The following is a 19,773-nucleotide window of genomic DNA, read 5'->3' as shown; positions in this document are numbered from 1 at the left end:
ATTGTCTATTAACAAATCATCCTTACATTTCATTCAAAGACACTAACCTTCACCAAAACCTTCTTCTTGTCCATGGGTTTAACCACCTCACCAACATAAGATCCTTGTTCTTGCAAGAGTTGCAACTCCTCTCTCAGCATTCTCACTAAAATGTGGATGTTCAAGAAAACAAAGCCCATTTTTCACTTAAATATAAATGGTTCAATATTTTTTCTGGTATTTCTCATGGGACAAAATGGCAAAAAGTGATTTTACAATTCAAAATAGTGCACAAAATAATGTTACAAAAAAAGATTATGGTATGTTTTTGCATGTACTGCTGTAGTTGAATTTTTTTTAATGGTACCATCTCAACACTCAGTCACTTGAGATATGACAACTCCAAGCTACATGTGTCCTCAAAATTTCAACTAATTGATCAAGGCACATTGCACTTTACTTGCTCTGAAGAAATAGTCTTCTAGTCTCTGTAGAGGGTATTCCTTTTTAAGGGGTTGATGATCATTGCTAGAAAAAACAAGTTTCAAGTCAAATTAATAAGAGAATTCACACCAACCTTTGGCATTAAGCTCATTTCTCTGGGCTTCCAGCCTCCTCAAGTTTTTAATCTCTTCTGTGACAACCATCTGGAATAAATTTGTATTTAGTTGCCACAAATGCCATTAAGTGAGTGGTGTACATGTACTCTACAAAGTTAACCCTTTACACTCTGTCAGAATACACATTCACCATACTGTTCTCTATACATTCCCTATGGTGCTAACCAAGAGAATTTGTTTAACAATCAAGAGCCTCTTTAGTTGGTGATCATTGCCTTTATTATCCTGACCTTATTGTGTAATTCAGGGGTGATATTGTAAGGAGAAATTTGACACTAGTCACTCTTAGGGATCAATGGGTTAATAATGACACAACTTTACATTTCATAACAAAATATAAAGGGTTGGAGCTACATGTAAATGCAAGTTTGCATTAATTTTTGTCACACAGATCTACCTGCAGGAAAAATTTTCCTTCAAGAAAAGGATTGAGTGGCTCACACCCCCAAGTTCACAATTAAAATATTCCTAAGTAGGTTCCCCAGATCAACAAATGTAGTTAGTGACATCAAAGAAGCTTACCACATTTGACTGCAAAATCAGACTAATGCTTGAATCCCAATACAAATAGGTAACTCAGATGTTTTCCATAGTCAAAGTTCATAACAATCTTTCTATAATCAACAACCATGCTCTAAATTAACTATCTTTGGTACTCTATCTATATGTACAACAGTGTACTTCACCTGGAGAGCCTCAATCTTGGTGACATAGTATTGCTGAATTCCTTCATGCTGTTTTTCTTCTTCCACTTCCATCTACATAAATCAAATAGTGGAGACAATTTAAAAACTTAACATATTTTGAAACATGTAAGTCCTGCATCTGAGTGTATTAAATGCATATGCATAGTGAATGTACATCTAAAGGGTACAGTATACAAGTGTACATTAGATCTAACACATGGCCAACATAAATCTTATGCCATTTGATTTAACCCACAAAGAAGTTTGTGGGCATTCACTTATTTACATAGAATTTCTAAAGATTATAACAGAACATTCAGACACACAGGAAAGAGTTTTTTTAGCCTGTTGACAATCATGTCCAGATATTACCCAAATAAATTCAACAAGTTTGATAATGGTTGTCCTGGATTTTTAGAAATTCAGTTCTGCTCATTGAGTTTTTCGATATCAGCGGCGAAGAAAGAAATTTCAGCACTGGTGATTTTTCCCCAACAATTGAAGGACTATGGTTATTTTAATACCATCTATGTTTTTAGGGGCTGGTGAATGGGAAATTCCTTCTTGACTATTACATAATGAAGCATAACAGGACAACATTCCTAGCAAGCAAAGACTGATAGTGTCAACACCAAATTCTGACCACGCATTTTCTCTTGACTCAACATTATTTCTGGCTCTGTACAATAGTCATTAAGGAACTAAAGGACAGCAATGACATTCTTCCAACTTGGTAAGGGTTGTCACTTGTTGGTTTTATAGAGAGGATAAGAGAGGTTATCTCCTATTCTTAGAAAAATAGTAGATATGCACTATAGAATATTTCTTCTTTCCAGTCAATGATAGTAGATGTCACTGTATGCCCTCTGATTAAGATATGCTTCAATGAGCAGTTAGTATAATATTTGCTGTAGATTATGCTGATAATGTGCCCTTAATTTTAATTCTAACGAGTATAAATCATGATTTTCTTTTCTTTCTTTTTTCTGATTATATCTCAAACATAAAACCCTCAGCTCCTGTGGTCACTGTGCACATCCTCTCTAGATTTTCCATTTATTAGTATTTGAATAATATTTTAATAATACTTAGTACATTTCTGTGATTATATATACTGTACATGCTAGATGAATTCATCTGAATAGTGCACATAAGTTGAAGTTGAAGTTGAATTGTTGAAGTCTGCACACGACTTAAAATAGAAAAATATTTGAACAGTAACCTTTTGGTGATCTCTCCTAATATCACAATTGAAAAAATATACCATAGGCAGATGTTGGTCATAGTTTTGAAGTTTACAGACCTGACATGCATACTAATAAGATAGGAAAAGTTTTATCTATTTGATTTGAAAAATGTATAAGACGGGTAATTTTTAAAGATTGACTTAACCCTTTTATGCAATAACCCTTCAACTCCCAAGATCTAATTGTTAATCTCCCCTCTAGCTTCTACATAATTATTTCCTTTGTAAGTAGTTACATGTATGAGAATTTGGTGCTGATCAAGATAACCTTTTACCTGATAAGTTTCAGTATTCTCATTACTTGTTTCATGGATAACGTATGAATATCGCTTGAAGAAGTTAAACATTTATCATTAAAGGTAATAGATTTGTTTTGGGCACAAGTTTCTTTTTAAGATCTTGTAGTCAAGTGCTAACTAAAAACAACTTTTAGTTGTCATAGTTTAGTCCTGCCGGGAGAAACACCACATATAATATATTCCACTTATTGACATTAACATAGATGAAACACTACAGAAAGAGCTTTTCAGCATCAAACAAATTGAAATGAAAAGATTTCTGAAGAATGAATAAATATTCGCTGTAAATTATTACCCATTCTTAGGAGTGTTTTCTAGAAATAAACAAAAAATCATGCTTCAAACTGAAAAGAAACTCTAATAAAAACTGATCTAAAATTGATGATACTCAAAGATTAAATTAGACACTTCAAGAAGGGAGAGAGACGACAATCGATGGAATAATTAACTAAGACGAAATGAAAGAACGCTATCACAAATCCGTAAATATACTTAAGTGACTGTAAGTGACTACGATCACTGGCGCATGATTCAAGTTGTTCCAAGCGTCAATTTTACTATTAGTCCGACTTTAAAACTTCCAAAAATTTCACGTTTTTTCTAAGTTTTCAACGTAAGGATAGACAAAAAGCTGCCTACCTTGTATCAAGTGACTGAATTTTTACAGTATTTTGCATCAACAAACTTGGAAATCACACGTTGAGACGAAAGATTAAGTAATAAATAAATTACAATTAGCTTTTTTCGTTTTAAAGTGTAGCGTGCAGCTTGAATCTTAACAAAAAACGGTTTGTAAAAAGCCATAGCTTTCGATCAAAAGATGTCGTCATGTAAAACCACATGATCGACTTTTCGTGTTTTTCACGAAGCAGTGTCTCGATGTTTTATCACTATAACTTCTCTTACCTCATCTGGCTGAATTTTCTGTACTCTACGAGCAGGTTCTTCTTTCTTAACGGTGCTTCTCGTGCTGGGTAAATGCATTACAGCCGTTCCGGCCGCCATGTTGGAATGACTTTGAGAAAAAATCGAAATGGACCATCATGCAAAGCGCGGAGGGATTAGATCATAAATGAGCAATGCATTCTGGGACAATTATAGTTACCAGTTCTTTTCTTCCAGAGGGAAAAAATAGGGATTAGAGTAAGTGGCCTTGTTCGACCTGCATCGTCTGAGAATCAGGCCGAATGAGTTTCGGCGCATGCTCAAATTAGATATTTCCACCCTTCATGCTCTGTTCCGAGTTGTATGAGCAATCGTGGAGATCAAGTTGTAATAAGTAGAGATATCCGATCATCAGTGTGCTTTCGTGGAGCCCGTCCAATTGTGCTCGGCAACTTTTGAGCCACTTTTGGCGTTTGGAGCAACTTTTTGCAGTTCTAACAACCTTGAGCAACTTTTGCCTATGTGGGCAATTTTTTTTAGCAACTTTTTGGTTTAAAGCAGACGCCAAGCATGATAAAATCAACGATTTCACGAAAAACTTCAATTTATGAAAATTTGTTGAATGGCTTGCAGGCCTTCCATCTTATATTAGAGCGGATAATCGGCTGAAACGACGCGCAAAAATGACTGTCTTCGTTTATGTACTTTCCATGAACGGAAATGGATGGTTAGAAGCCACCTTCCTTTATGAGCAACACTCGAAAGCTAAATTTATTAGCGAAGAACGAAAAACATAACTTTTAATTAACATAAAAAATAAAAAAAAATCGAAACATTCAGGAGTCAACTTTCGAAATTTAAATAGCAACTTTTTGGATTTTTGGTATTTTTTCAGCAATTTTACGGCATTTCAGCCGGCAACTTTCTAGCATTTTACGAGCACAATCGGGCAAGCCTGGGAGGGGGGGGGGTGGGGAAGGGATGAGGGCTGATCCTGTCTCAAGTTAACGCACGAATCTTTGAAAAATTTACGCGTCACGTCATTAGAAGGGAAAACTTAAAATCGCTCGTCTTATTATTCATTCAGGATATTATTCATCTGCTGTCTTTTTGCCCCAAAACCACGCAATTTGCATATAACGGCACCTACTATTAACAAGTTTTTGGTACAGCTATGCTGTCATTGCCAACATAGTAATGGAGGACGTGGAACAAAAGGCCTTAGCCACTTTACCGGTTAAACCCTTTTTCTGGAAACGATACGTCCATGATGTTATTTCTGCGGTATTTAGAAATGAAGTGGAGCGCCTCCTATCGCGTTTGAATTCAGTCGAGCCGTCTATCCAATTCACCCTTGAGCGTGAAAAGGATAGACATTTGCCCTTTCTTGATTTAAATGTGTCCAGAGGGGTTCAAGGGTAATTTAGAGACAAGTGTCTACCATAAACCTACCCACACCGATAAATACCTCGCTTTCGATTCTCACCACCCTATTTGCCATAAAAATTCTGCAGCCAAAACTTTACTCAGGAGGGCTGACTGTCCACCATCTTCACTCGATTCGAAGGCTGAGGAGAGGAAATATGTTTCCAACGTCCTATGGGCAAACGGCTATACAAAAACCTTTCTCTATAACTGCCAAAAACCAGTTACAACTAATAGCAATCCTGATGAAAGGGAACCAGCGACTGGTTTTGGTGTTATTCCTTACATTCAGGGTGTTACGGAACCCATCAAGAGAATTTTGAATAGCCACAACGTTAAAGTTGCTCAAAAACCTTTTCAGACTTTGGGGCATATTTTCGCCAAACCTGAGGATCCTGTCACGAAAGAACAACGAACCGACACCATTTATTCTATTCCGTGCAATGACTGTGACAACGAATACATCGGACAGACCAAACATCAGTTTGGCACGCGTTTGAAAGAGCATCAAAAAGCGGTTTTATTTTGCAAAAAGGAAAATTCAGCTTTATCGGAGCACACATGCCTAACTAACCATACAATTGGGTGGGACAATTCCAAAATTATCACAACTAATCAGCGTTACCACCAGCGCCTTTGTTTGGAAGCTTGGCATATTAACTCCGCTCACGCTCCTTTAAATCGTGACGATGGCGGCTTACTTTCTGACGCCTATTTCACCTCGTTAGAACAAGGCAGCTAATTAGTGATCATATAAAAGGACCTCTTGTTGCAACGTTTAGATCACCCCTGCAGAAAGCACTAGACAGGAGTGTCGAAACGTTGGGTCTATGAAATGTAATTTCTTCCGTTACACTCATTGAATCTGTAAACCAGAGTAGCATCAAACCATGTCTCTCTTCTTTGTTTCGGGGATATCTTGAAGTTTTTAAGAAAAGAAAGGAAAAAATTAACGGGTAACGTTGTTCACGTGTATTTCAGCCTTTTTCGGGAGGCAAATCACCTCTTACGTTGGTTCATAAATTTATGAATTCACGCATCACATATCAATTTTGGCCTTTATCGCGCGTCTAGGATAAACCCTTTCCCAACCTCTGCCTCCCTCGGGGGATCAGGTATATTTTTTGGTGACATAACCAAAATCCTCCAAACCCTCTGCAGAAGGAGATAAATAATGACCTGTCTCTTTGTGGCGTAGATAGAGTTTTAGGCTTTTGGATTAAATTAATCATGCTTTAGGTATCTTAAATAATTTGGGCTCGTGTTTTTTCTTTAATTTGTATTTTGCGAACCAATTTGATCATTCCGCCATTCTGGTACTCTCACGGCTTATTATTTCTTCGTTTGTTTTTTTTTCATTCCGATCTAACATTATATTTGATGGTCTCTTCAGTTCAAGGTGAAGGTAATTAAAGACGTTGTCAAAACCGAAATAAAATATCGTTGCGTAACTACCTCTAAAAAACAATTCTAATTTTATTTGATGCTAGCGCTTTTACAATATACACAGATTCTACAGTGTTCGTACTGATATCACGTAGTAAGGCAGTGTGGTTTCCAAAATATTCAGCTTTATATCACAGTTATCAAAGGAAGAGGACCGCAGATGCTATTGCTTTGCCAAAGATATTACCCACGCAGGCTTTTGTAGGAAATATCTTTTTAACTCCCCCGTCTTCGGCTCGCGATTTACAACTTTCCTTGTGCTCAATCAACATCGCAAATAGGTTGTTACGCCCCTTACCTGGTAGAAAGGGCGGTCTTTTGCTCCAATTAAGTGATTTGGGGTTTATCGATAAAATGAACGATAGGTTTTTGACCAATCAGAGCATTCCGGTGTCTAAGTTATTTTATAAAAACATATATAACTTCAGAGAAGATTTGTTGCGTTCTCCGACACCGAAAACATCGCAGTGGCCACCGAAGTGGCAGAGACAGGTGAGACCGACCCTGATTATTTTATCTCGAAAGGCAATCGAGTTCGTAAGTACAGTAGAACACCGCTAACTCAAACTCTCAAGGGAAACAAACAAACAAGAAATGGCTCGAGTTTGGGGGGTTCGAGTTAACTGATGGCAAATATTAATTACTGAAAAAATTGAGCAGTGGGAAATTAGATCTTGTTCGAGTTACCGGCGGGGTACTCGAGGTAATCGCGTTCGAGATAGCGGGGTTCGGCTGTAATTCTAAAATCTTGAGCTAAATAATTCACCTCAAGAAACTAGGATAACTATAGATAAGCAGATAATTTCTGAAAAAGGGGACTGAGGTAACACCAATTTTTCTTAAGCTTTTGTTCCATTTTTTCGCACATGATTTTGTTTCAACCCTCTAAAGCCCATTCTTTAAGACATACAAACCTCTTTATTGACTTGATAAAAGTAAGCGTTTTTGCTAATTTATACTCAAAGCGGGCAGACTAGATATCGAATACTGTTCTGGATGTTTTGTCTCTTAAGAAATAATCGAACAACTTAACACCGGTCCACATTGTCATTTCACAGCTGAATATATTTTTTTGCAAACATCTCAACTGTTCGACTCTTAACTTGATATCCTTCTTTTCGCTCTAACGAAGGGCTAACGCTCGAAACTTCAACTTTACAAACTCTTTAAGGTGGCCAATTTACATTGTCAACTCAGATGAATAAACCTAGTCATCTTCTAAAACTCCCAAGCGACGCAGCACCACAGTTTTTTACAAACTTACCCCCTTTATTCATGATATCCCATATGCCACGCTCCAAGTCACGTTTGCGTCAGCAAGAAGTTTGAAAAATCAACAAAGAAATCTGAATGTTGGATTGCTTGGCTTTCGTCATGAAATTACTGAGACAAACAGTGAAACAATACTGTTAACATGTTTGTTAGTTTTTGTGGTTTAAGTACTCTTTTGGACTTGTGCATAAATCACAGATTAAGTCTATATCAGAGCTGCAAATAAATAATTACAAAGAGCCGGTCACTTACAAAACCTTTGTACAGCGATATGGAACAACTTGCTGGTCGACGACTTTAAGATTTGTAGAGCGGGACAGCCTTATTAGAAAGGCCCTCTTTGATAAGGCTGTCCCGCTCTACAAATCTTAAAAAAATCAAAATACAAAATTCGGAATTTTTCATTGTTCCTTTTTCACAACAAAAACACTTTGAACTAGTGGGTCTTTATATGAAGAGGTTCTATATGAAACACATATTGGTCTGATGTAAATTTAGTGAATTCCAAAGTACATCAGGTGTTTTTAACCGATGTTCTGTTTTTGTCCTTTCAACTGAAAACGTGTGTGCCGGAAATAATATTTTGGCTTCAGACACTGTGAGACGGAAATTTTTTTTGAATGTCTGTTAAGTTAAGAAAAACATGAAACTGTTGCGTCAAGAACACGGTTGTATGTCTTATTGTTGTTTTGTCGGGGCGGTCCCACAAAGCAAAATAAGACATAATCATGGCAAGTCACTAAAAAATATTTCCCGTTGTTGTTTTTACTTGAACTTAATAATCAAAACAGTAGCACATTTATGGACCAGAAAATCGCGAAAATGCCTCGAAAATACTTCAATCCGTTTACCTCAGTAAGTAACCAGCTAAGCTGACTTTAAAAAAGTCATATTTTCGACTTGTTTTTAATCTATCCTTATTAATAGTGTAAGTGCATCAGATAGTCGATCCAAACCGTGAATGGGAAAGATTACATAATCAGAGAAAAATTTTTGTTAAAATATTTTACGAAATTCTTCGAGGGTGAGTGCCCCGAGAGGTTAAATTGAATTCATATTTTTGAGGTCTAGGTCAGTAGCGAGCAGTACTAACTAAAAAGGTCGTCATGTCCCATGGTTCTGGGATTATTCAGCTGTCTGAGATTAGAGGGTTATGTCAGATTAAAATATTCCACTATCAGATTCTAACTTGGTTACTCCAATTCGTACGTGCATCAACCTCTTTAGAGAGTAACGCTTAACCAGTTGTGCAAGAGGGAAAGAAATACGTTTATTATTTTGAATTTTTAGCCACTTACCAAATAAATGATGTATATCGAAATGGGAACCACATCAGTAAACTTATGGCGCAATTGTGCTCGGATTAGGAACTCTCGGCGCGACGTACATTTGCAGAATTTCTTTCTTAATTTCGCTGAGTAAGCCGACCCGTGTTGAGACATTATTGAAAGCGTCTTTAGATACCTTGATTACAATTTTGCGGGGATTTAATTTCAAATCGTTTTTCCTCCAGTCTCGCTGGCGAGACGTATTCTGTTTGCAAAATAATTCACGTTAGGAACTCAGTTCTACCTCAGTGTACTTTTTGCCACCGACTACACAGGCCACAGCTTGGTAAGTAGACATAACGCTGAAAATCAACGCTTCTTGAGTTTAAATTGTGTTTTCAAAAGATAACTTCTTAATTTACACATCCTGACAAAACTTTACTTAAACTTTCTTAGTTCGTCATTTCCAGCAGTTCTGCGGTATTAATCCTCTCCTCTATACAAGCTCTCTGCTTGTATCTGCCATCTGTTTATCGTGGCTAACTAATTTCAAGAATTTATTCCAATTTACGAAAAACTTCAACGATTTCAAAAAAGCACCTCAATATATTTAAAGAAATTTAGAATTATATTAACATTCGAACAGATTCGCTTGGAACAATAATACTGAAATATCAAATCGTCTTTACATCGCCTTATCCTGAATCAGACCTTACATTGTATTTTACACCTAACTCACTTTATCGCAAAAAAAATAAAGATAAAGATCTCTTTCGAGGATTCAAACAGTTACACTCAAATCATTAGAAAAATTAATTGTATTAACATTTTTTTTATCAACTGGTTATAGAGGTTGGGTCGAGGTCACCTTGACTCAGTCACAAATGCTAGAGTGATAAAGAACGACGCAAGAGTTGTAGCAGCCGAATTACGTCAAATTTTATGAAATGATCACTGTAATGTTTTTTTTTCATACCATGGAATTCTCCACCATTTTTTCTTAGATAAACATCATCATGTGAAGGCGTGCAGTAAATGCGAGGAAAGGTTTAATGATTCCTTAAACCTTCTTTTGTCGGCCCTAATCTCCTTTAGTGAAATCCTATTTATGACACGATTTAAATTGCAAATATAGATTCAATAAAGTGATTACTAGAAACAATAACACTGATTGAAACGCCACAACAGCATACGTTTCAACGACAAGGATTTTACAAGTAACCTTCAGAGTTGTCGTTTCGAGTTCAATCAACTTGGTGTCTTTACCATACTGCGTTTGTTGAAATAGTTTTTGCTTCAAGTTGTTATTCACCCGTTTGTTTGAAGTTTCACTGAATCCTCGGGAGTTTCCTTATGTCCTAAAAGAATGCAAACATTTTGCTTACCATTGTTTAACAAAATTAAGCCAATTTGCGCCATGTGACCGCAATTAAAAGTTCATCTTGAACAGTTTCTCTCTTTTTCTTCTTTCAAGGAACGCGACGATCTCTTGGCTTTCTTGTCGGTTATGAAAGAAATTTTATTCGCTCAATTCTTGGAAAATATTCGATTAAAGCTAAAAAAATGGAAACAGATTACGACATTTTCAAATTGTTGTTCAAAAGGTGGAAAACATCCTCACAAACTGCAATTCGTTTGTGTCTTTAATGCATATTTCTGTCCTTTTTTTCTGGCAATTTGCACGCGACTATATCTAACTATAAACAATGTCACTGGATAGGGGTGTCTCCCGACTTTCAAAACAAATCTGTTCTTTATGGCTTTTTTCTTTCATTATAACCAAGTAAAACAATCACATTCTCGTCCTAGGAGTATTAATCTTTTGTTTTAGGTGTCGCGACTCCTTGTTACACCGACGAGACAGTACATCTTTGAAATTGTTTGGAACTGAGCATTTCTTAATAAAAGGTCGCATATCCCAAAAAGAATTTATAAATACGGCATCCAGTATTCAATATACGTCATTTATGCTTAAACTCCCCAGAGGCGACAGTCGTGAGAAGATCTGACGAAGTATAGTATCCTTCAAATGCAGATAAGTTTCGTTATTGGTGAGATATCCTAGACGGAAAGTTCAAGTCTTGTTTACAAGTAGGTATTTGTCATAACATCGTGATTGATTGAGGCACTACTTTCGATAATCCTTAGTTTGTAGTAATTCTTCTTAACCAACTCTTAATCAAGTGTCTTATCAGTTTAAACACTTCACGTGGGTTTAAAAGCTTTGAAAAAAACCGACACAGTATTTCACCTCGTTGCAATGAAAGGTTATCGCAAAGAACATTAATTAACGTGATTTGTGCGACAGTCGAAAAGACACATCGAGCTTTTTACAAGAAAAATCTCTTCACCACATCAATTAATATTTCTCACGGATATTTGCAGTCTGATATTATTCTTCTTTAATACTGTTTCTGTGCAGTGTATTGTTCTTTTGTTCTCTCTTTGCTCTTATCGCTGAAACACAGACGATGAAACATAACAATTCTCATTTTAGCCCAATTTCTTTGAGCAGTTGAGTTTTGTTGGCCAACGGCCAGTCAAACCTTTTAAAAGGTTCGGGCATGGAGCAAATACGTGAAAGAAGGCTGAAAAAATAGTTACAGTCTTTCGAGGCTGTACAACATAAATATTGAATCACAAAACAGTTTTGAAATTGAAATTCTTATCAGAAAAGATTTTATAGTAAGATAAGCTTCTTGAAGATTATGAGTTGAGTGAGGAACTGGTCTGGATGCTTACCTTTCAGATTACTCTTTAAAAAGAGCAAATATCTTTAAGAGGTAGCAAATATATTAGTCACTGTTAGCAGTTCGTTGAAGGGCTAATTTCCTGCAAAATTACAGATCAAACAATCATTATGACGAAGATACGACATTTTTTTCTTTTTAGTGTTGAATGCCATAACCGTTCGCCTGGCAGAGTACAGCTTTGTCCTATACTCAAACAAAGAAACAATTAAAGATTAAGAAAGAGAAATTGAAGAATTAAAAATATTGTTCGCAGAGTGGTTGAGGTTCCAAATGTTTCGGTACGCTAATATAACAGAACTACCCAAAACTGCAGGCTCACATGTGGTCTACGAGATCACGTGCATTTTATCCGAATTCTAATTGGCTCGGTCGTTGTCAGTCGCATTTGGCACTGATTTTTTTTTTAAACATGTTTTTTTTCGCAAAATTCAAATCAAAAGGGCTATTCTTTAGTTATAATGAGTTATTTGACCAGTCTGAAAGTCAAGCAGAGAGGTCGCACCGAATCTAAAAAAAAACATTCATCGAGGTGTCAAAACACACAATGGACATGAAAAGCAAATAAAAGTGAGTTGGCCTAAGTGACAACGAGTCGACGAGACATGCTAAATACAGAAGTCTAGCGACATCAATAAACAGGAACGCTTCTATTTTTCGGCAACCTGTTATCAGTTACCAAAAGTTGAGTCTTTTACTTAAATTTATGGAAAAATTTCTAGACTGGTGGTCCATTTTCAGAGGACGTTATCCCGATTAGGGCAGCATGCCAAAGTATTTCATCGCAAAATACCCTAAGCATTTTGAAAAATTGAACTGACCATCTTTGCTTTAGGTGTAGAGGGTAGCGCTCGAATCCAGGCTTCTCGTTCTGAAGTCATTAGCGCTAATCACGAAGCATATAAGGGCAAGCAATGCACCTCTTCTCCTACAATTAACCGTGGGATAGGTAAAAGTGTTCTACTTCCCCGAAGGAGGAGATTCCTCGGCGCTGAGTGGATGCACCAAGAAAAAAAAAAGGGAAATATTTGTTTTCGGTACTAGTAAGTTTCGCATACCTAGAGCTATCTGGATCCAGGTGCATCTGATTTCAACAGCAATGATTAACTTATCATCACCCCCAAAAACAAGACAAAGTAGGGAAACAGAGAGGGAAATCAGTGCGTTGATTTCGGCATAATTGTAATTGGTTTCAGATGCAAAGGAAAGACGCTTTCCGTAAACGGTTCACATTGTAAATTTTTGCTCAAGAAATATTATTTTCTATATCTTTTTTAAAGTCGTTTACTGTGTCAAAACGGAAATCCGCGCTATCAACGCAGAATACGAGACCGAGGCTACCATTCATGAGGTCGTCTTGGGGAAACATACATCCGTTTGAGAGGCCATGCATCAATTACTCTGGCAAATCTGACGTGCATTATCTAAAGGCTTGGATCAGGAGACTCCTTCTCTGTCGCTAATGCTCTGATGTTACAATTAATACTTTACTAAAGCAACCAGCAAGGAAATTTTCACAGTCAATTCCCCTAACGAGCTTTCACTAATTTGTTCATTCGTAAGGCTTTGGTATGATACCATAACCGTACATCCAATTTGCTTTTCTTCTTCCTCATTACCTGTCTTCTAGACGCTGTTCTCAAATCCTAAAGAGAATTTTTCAAGCGATCACTCCTTGAAGCAAAACGATTTCGAACTTAACCCTTTACATCCTAACATCAGGATGCATAGTCTCCGTACCGTTCTCTATACATTTGTCAAGATGCTGACAAGGAGAATTTGCTTAACAATCAAGAGCTTCTCTGCTTGGTGATCATTTCCTTTATTCTCATGACCTTAATGTGTGATTCAGGTGCGATATCGTAAGGAGAAATTAGATGCTGGTCACTCTTAGCGGTCAAAGTGTTTAAGGAATGTGTGCTGATTCCGCTATAAATTCTCAAAACTGAGACACTTAAGAACATAGGACTGCAACTAAGACGAAACTTCGAGGCTATCATTGTTATCTTTAAATTCAACACTACTTAATGGTGAACTGGATTTTGCGGAGATCTTTATATTCAAATTTATAGAAAACTTAATTAACAAGGCGTGCGTCTTTAAGCTCTGAAGAACAATTCTCCAATGGAATGTCATAGCGTCTTGCTTTTGTGCACCGCTTAGTTGCTTCACTATTTCGACATGATTTACAATAAGTGTTGGCGAAAACGCGCAAACCGCTTCACTTACCAAAATGTTTTGTCAGCGTGTAAATGGCATACTTCCTGAGAGCTAGGTATGCATTAACGTGCGAGCGAGGAGAGGAAGCTTGCTGAGTTTCCACACGTCTTCCTGCATGACAATTAACTTTTCACATGTGTTGGTCTGGGAAGTTGACCTCGAAATCTTCATTCAAGCTGTGCTTAAACAGAAGTCTTACTTTGCGAGGAAAAACGCCCTGAAACGTGCAGACATTTTAGTCATTCCAAATGGACGAACACCGGTGTAAATTGTTTTTGAAAACAACGTGAAACGCAAAAATTCACAACGGGAATCGATCGCTCCTAGAACAAGAGGATGTTTGCCCGAGAATTCAACCACAAGGTTTATTTTCCATCGAGGGGTCTTCCTGAAAGAGTGCGCTTCCTCGCTCAATCCATGTTTACATGCGAACGAAAACGGTATGTTATTTTTTTAAGAATATATAAGAAGTGTGTATTAGCCCTGTAATGGTAGATCTATGACTGTATCACGTATGCCTCTTACACTGAAAGCGCCAGTGTAGAATATCAGGGGAAAGACTATCACACCAGTCACGTCTAGCCTGTATATTAAAGACTCTTTCAGTCCCTAATCCCTCTACATGTTCAGTTAAGGCTGTAAAGAACTTAAAACGTTTTCGTGCAATTATGAATGCTAATACAGTTTTAATTGGTCAATTGTAATAATCCAAAGGCACAGACTGGGTCGGTAAATTTATGCGAACGAAACAATTTTTTCGTGTCACAAGATACGGTAATGTTTCCGTCTGCATTTGATGAAAATTCTAACGATAAATAATTTATACTTCTATTAAACTGGAACAAAAACAAATGTTTTTTATTTAGAAAATTACTTTGGACCCAATACATCAAAGATACTTAAAAAGTTTATAAGCAAGTCTTGCTGCGTTTGAATCAATTCTACGGAGAAACGCTGACAAGTGATGATGACTTCGTTGTCAACTGACTAATATTTCTACCTCATTGCATGAAAATTGCGCCTCAGTAATTAATCGCAAAAATCATTAAAATGCTTTGATTACTACGTGACACTTACGTAGATGCGTGGGGTTATTACAATTCATGCAAAAGTTCTAGTTCTTTCTCCGTGCAATGATAGCATAAAATGTTTTTATAACTCTTTTTCCAAACACTGCACTGTTTAGACGGAAAAAGAAACAAACAAATTATTTTTCGGAACTTCTTCTCTGTAAAATTTCCTGTATTGTCGGGCTATTATCAAATTTCTCGTTATCAATCACAATCAAGAAGTTCTGCTTATTGTTGTTTCTGATTAAAGCAATGTCTGTTTTTTTTTTAAACGGAAAAATGTTGAAACTAGATCTGTTTCAGCTAACTCTCCATGTGCTACTACATTTTTTTCATAGCCATATGTCAGGAGAATCGTTCGCTGAAATGCGAATTCGAAATGCCGTTTTTGCACAAGTTTTTCTCCTAGATTCTTTGGAACTAAATTTAAAGTAGGCGACTAAGAGAGCCTCACAGGGACAAGGGTAAAAATTGGTTTAATTTGTACTGGAAATACAAGTCAGCGGAATTCATATAAACGGAGACGTTATGGAGTGAAGCTGTTCATATTCAAATACTTAGTGCATAACATTTAATTAACCCCCAACCATACAAATGTATCTAAAGCAGCATTCAAATCTCATTGCAAATTATGAAAGATTCTTACGAATACAGTACAATAACTTGAGGGACGAAGAACTTGTTGGAGTTTTATGGATGCTTGTCTCGTCAAGAAATCACCTGAAGCATTCAATTCAGAGAAAGACAACAATTTTGGCAGATTATGGTTGTTGTTTCATTTAATTTGTGGTTTCTATCACAGCGAAAAAACCCGTAAGTGGTCGGAAGTGGCCGGGGTTTGGAAGTTTTTCGGATGTGGTCGGAAGTGACCGGAAGTTGTCGGGCTCGACAAAGCGTGTTCGGGTGTGGGCGGACGTGGTCGGAAGTTTTTAAATGTGGTCGGAGTGGGCAGGAAATCATCGGAAGCAACTGCCTTGGGCGCAATTACTGATCACTACAGGGCATTAAATTGTAACAGTTATTTGTTGTGTGAACGCAGGATACAATCTGATTAAGCTGCATTTCCATCGGCATCAGTATCCTCACTTTATTAAAAACGATCAATTTTGTCCGCCATCAAACGATGAATTTCTAGGAAAGCGTTATTTTTCTATCTGTCATCGTTGTTTCATCGTGTAGGCGTATTTTTCGATGCAATTCTTAATTTAAACCTTGCTCAGGGTTATTTTTTGTGTGGTGTTCATTTGGATGCTGGGGGTTTACCATTCGATTGGTGTTTGGACATCTGAGTTTGAGGCCGCGAGGTAACGTTTAAAATTTAACTATTTCGATTTCTAAGGATGTAACTCACGCTATTTATTTTTCTTCTTTTACTTTGTTGACCGTTACAAAAATGTTGATAAATTAAGAGAAGATACAAATTTTTTGCACGGGAAAATACAAAAATTACTGCAGAGTTTTGAGTGGAGAGAAATCATTCGGAGTGCAAAACGAAAAACTTGAAATTTTTAAGTTAGAGTTTTCAAAGCAACTGAACGGCGATCTGGAAATTTTTTCGGTTAAATCTGTAAAGCACACTGAAATAAACAACACCCCTTCAGTGGCTCAAAAACGTTTTTGATCTCCTAGCATGCCAGATGCTTGAAACATTCAGCCCAAACTTATCACTTTGGTTATTATTCATTGATCCGTTTTTTTAAGCTTCTTCATCTTTGGTCATCTTTGTTACTATTTGATCTATGTTTAAATTTATTGTCTTTCCTTCTTCGTAAGCTGATATTTAATAGTCGCCCTCGAGCTAAATATTGTTCAACGGGGTGAAAGGAAAAAAAGTTCAAAATAGGTTCATGTACCTCATATGATTAGTAACGGATGAACGGGTTTTCCCTCAGTATTATGTTAGTACAAGATGTGTTATTTTTAGGCTCAGAGGGTAGTCTCAAAACCGTGGGTACTTCGATGCGCCTGCAATCCAACACAGCGGTCCAGCGGTTGCGCATGTTCAAACATTGTAATGACTAGGTGGCGTGCTTTCAGGCGGTCAAAGACAAGTTTTCACACGCGTGTTACAAACAACCATTCAAGCCAGCAAGTCACGGTGTTTTAAAAGCGTATAACAAATTTTGTGATATTTAGATAACAAGATAATCTTACTGGCATAAGCTTTGTGTTTAAAACGTGTAGATTTCCTCTTTTAACAACTTTTGCTTCCTTCTACAAAATTCCATCCTCTTTTGCTTAAATTCGCGGGAAATTGGCGGGCGCCGGCCAGAGCTGATCCCTTTGCACATACCCGACGTTTGACCGCTGTGTTTCACGGTCTCCCGTGCACGACGGCGGCTCTGTAATAGACCGCGGCTACACCACAACACCCACGGCTGGAGACACTCAGCGGTAAAACGTCTCCATACGAGGCGGGCGGACATGGTGCTCTCTCGCCTAACAGCCTCACAAATTATGTAACGGTGTTTTAAAACCGTATAACTTTTTGATAAAGCTCAAAGGAAATTGATAAATTTACACATCACCCGCAGTTCAAGAAAAGTTCAGTTCGAAAAGTCACAAGTTCCCCCTTTCCTATCCTCTGTATCCTTTTACAGAATCGAATGCACATATCAATCTATGTTCGTGAATCTGGCGTAACAGTGTTACAAGTGACAGTACCTTTTCCGCAAACTTGACAGCCTGAAAGTATGTCTAGAAGCCATTACAACGTTGGCACACGCGCAGAAACTAAATTGCTGGGTTGTAAAAGTATTACCTCGTCGGATAGCGTGAGGACTTTTTTTTCCGATAAAAATCATTTCGAAAGGATAGGAAATGCATTTCTTCCGCGAAAATTTTGAATGCCAAGCCCTAATGAAACATACTTCGGTTTCCTTCTAAAACTCAAAATAATTTTAGTGGCATCGACACAGCCAACGCCCTAATTGTAGCTCCTCAGGGGCGTAGTTAGGGGGCTCTTGGAATGGCCGTGACCTCCACTTCCTTGATGAGATGACTTGTGTTGGAATTCACCAATATACAAACCTTGTGGTGGCGAAAAAGCTCAAATCCTAGCTAAGAGTCTCAATGCAACGAATCATTTAACGCTCGTCCAATAAAATGTGAATTTAAGCAACACATGGCGAGAAACTCGACACGATAGCCGAGAAGCAATTCCGAGCAGTTGAGAGCGACATAGCGTAACCTTCCCTTTGAAAAAAATCTTAGCTTAGCCTCTGCTCTCTGTCTTCTCATTTACTCTCCGGAAGGAAATGTAATATTATCGCGCTAAGTCCTGTAAATGTTTTGAGAAACATTTTAGCAAATTACTGTCAAGAAGAAACGGACCTTTGATTTCGGCAGGTGATTCATTCACCGTTTTTGCCCCAATCAAATTCAAACAAACGCCGTAAATGGAAGCAAAATTACCAATAAACGCTACTTTCGTATAACAGACGCACCTAATCAGAGGAATGCTTGCGTTTTGCTGACGATTATGAAATGAAAACAAAATAACAACTTGAAGGATGGTAGGAATCAGTTATCTACACCATCCGTAGAAATTTGGATAAAAAAAAGCGAGACATGGGAACTATGGAGAAGTTTCTGTTACGCTAAAAGGAAAACAGATTCAAATGATCTGCCATCATTGTTGTCGACGAGTTAAGAAATATGATTTTGGAAAAAAAACACCACCCTCGAATAACCTCCGCCCTTGAATAGATGCAGTATCGAAAACGTGAAAAAAGCAATACACGTTGGGGAATTTAATGGCATAGATAGGTTCTAATTAAATCTGTTAGTTTCAGGTACTGAACGGTTTGGATTTTTTTAGTTGTTGATGGCGGACGTGATAGTGAAAATCGACAACGGAGTCCCACTAGTGTAAGATTCTAGTCCCGATCATAGTCATCGTGCGTCAACATTAAACTAGCATAGCGGCAAATTGTGTGTCATAACTAGGCTACCGCAAATATTATCTCTGAGTTGAAGGCTTGCCGCACTCAGAAGTGAAAATTGTAACACCTATGGATTTGTTTTGTGACCTGTTTTTAATGTTCGAATTATTAACCTCTCAGAAAAGTCGCCTCAACCACTTCTTCCACCACTTTGAAAAAATCCCTGGTTGACTGATGACTGGTGAAAGAGAACTTTTTTAAATCAAATATTCGGAAAAGGTATCTGCAAAAAAGCAGCTTATATTTAGTCAATTATCTAAACTCCCCGTGGTCTGAACTGTTGAGATTGAATAGAATGGCAAAGTCCCAATTTAAATCAATTAGAGTCCTAAGAGTCGCACCACTGCGAAAGCGCTGATATCATGGGTTTAAAACTTAAGGACACGCACATAGAAAATTTAGCCAAGAGCAGCCTTAAATTTAAAGATTAAAATACCGTACAGATATACTGTATACGTAGGCTGTAAGAAAATCCTTTAAGAGCTTCAAACATCCTTTAGGTTTGCCGGCATAACTGATATGGTCATGTGAGCCTTGCAAAATTCGGTACTTTTATACAAAAAGACCTTTCATATATAAAACTGATCATGAGATAAAAAAAAAAAACCATAAAGGGATTTGTCTGGCTAAAAAAATATTTTTAGAGATTAGTGTTTTAAACCG

The 19,773-nt window shown here is 37.3% G+C and overlaps 2 protein-coding genes across 4 annotated transcripts in view; one reads left to right on the top strand and one right to left on the bottom strand.

Moving 5' to 3' along the window:
• The window catches only part of LOC131771749 (26S proteasome regulatory subunit 8), an 11,512-nt gene extending 7,653 nt beyond the window's left edge, over positions 1-3,859 (bottom strand). Inside the window, exons 1-4 of the mRNA XM_059087603.2 lie at positions 3,737-3,859; positions 1,286-1,357; positions 557-626; positions 48-145 (exon numbers count right to left, since the gene is read on the bottom strand). Coding sequence (XP_058943586.1) covers positions 48-145; positions 557-626; positions 1,286-1,357; positions 3,737-3,835 — 339 coding nt within the window. The 5' untranslated portion in view covers positions 3,836-3,859. The remainder of the gene's footprint in view (positions 1-47; positions 146-556; positions 627-1,285; positions 1,358-3,736) is intronic.
• Positions 3,860-7,047: 3,188 nt separating this feature from the next.
• LOC131771764 (uncharacterized) overlaps positions 7,048-19,773 on the top strand; it is a 34,618-nt gene continuing 21,892 nt past the window's right edge. The window contains exons 1-2 of one of the 3 annotated variants that reach the window (XM_059087630.2): positions 7,048-7,078; positions 11,111-11,217. The gene's annotated coding sequence lies outside the window, so the exon portion shown is untranslated. The remainder of the gene's footprint in view (positions 7,079-11,110; positions 11,218-19,773) is intronic. The other 2 variants (XM_059087629.2, XM_059087627.2) reach the window with 2 other exon arrangements.

This window comes from Pocillopora verrucosa, chromosome 10, assembly GCF_036669915.1.
Source record: "Pocillopora verrucosa isolate sample1 chromosome 10, ASM3666991v2, whole genome shotgun sequence".
Classification (NCBI taxonomy): domain Eukaryota; kingdom Metazoa; phylum Cnidaria; class Anthozoa; order Scleractinia; family Pocilloporidae; genus Pocillopora; species Pocillopora verrucosa.
Note: the sequence above shows the minus strand (reverse complement) of the source record. Positions and strands in the feature narration are given on the sequence as shown.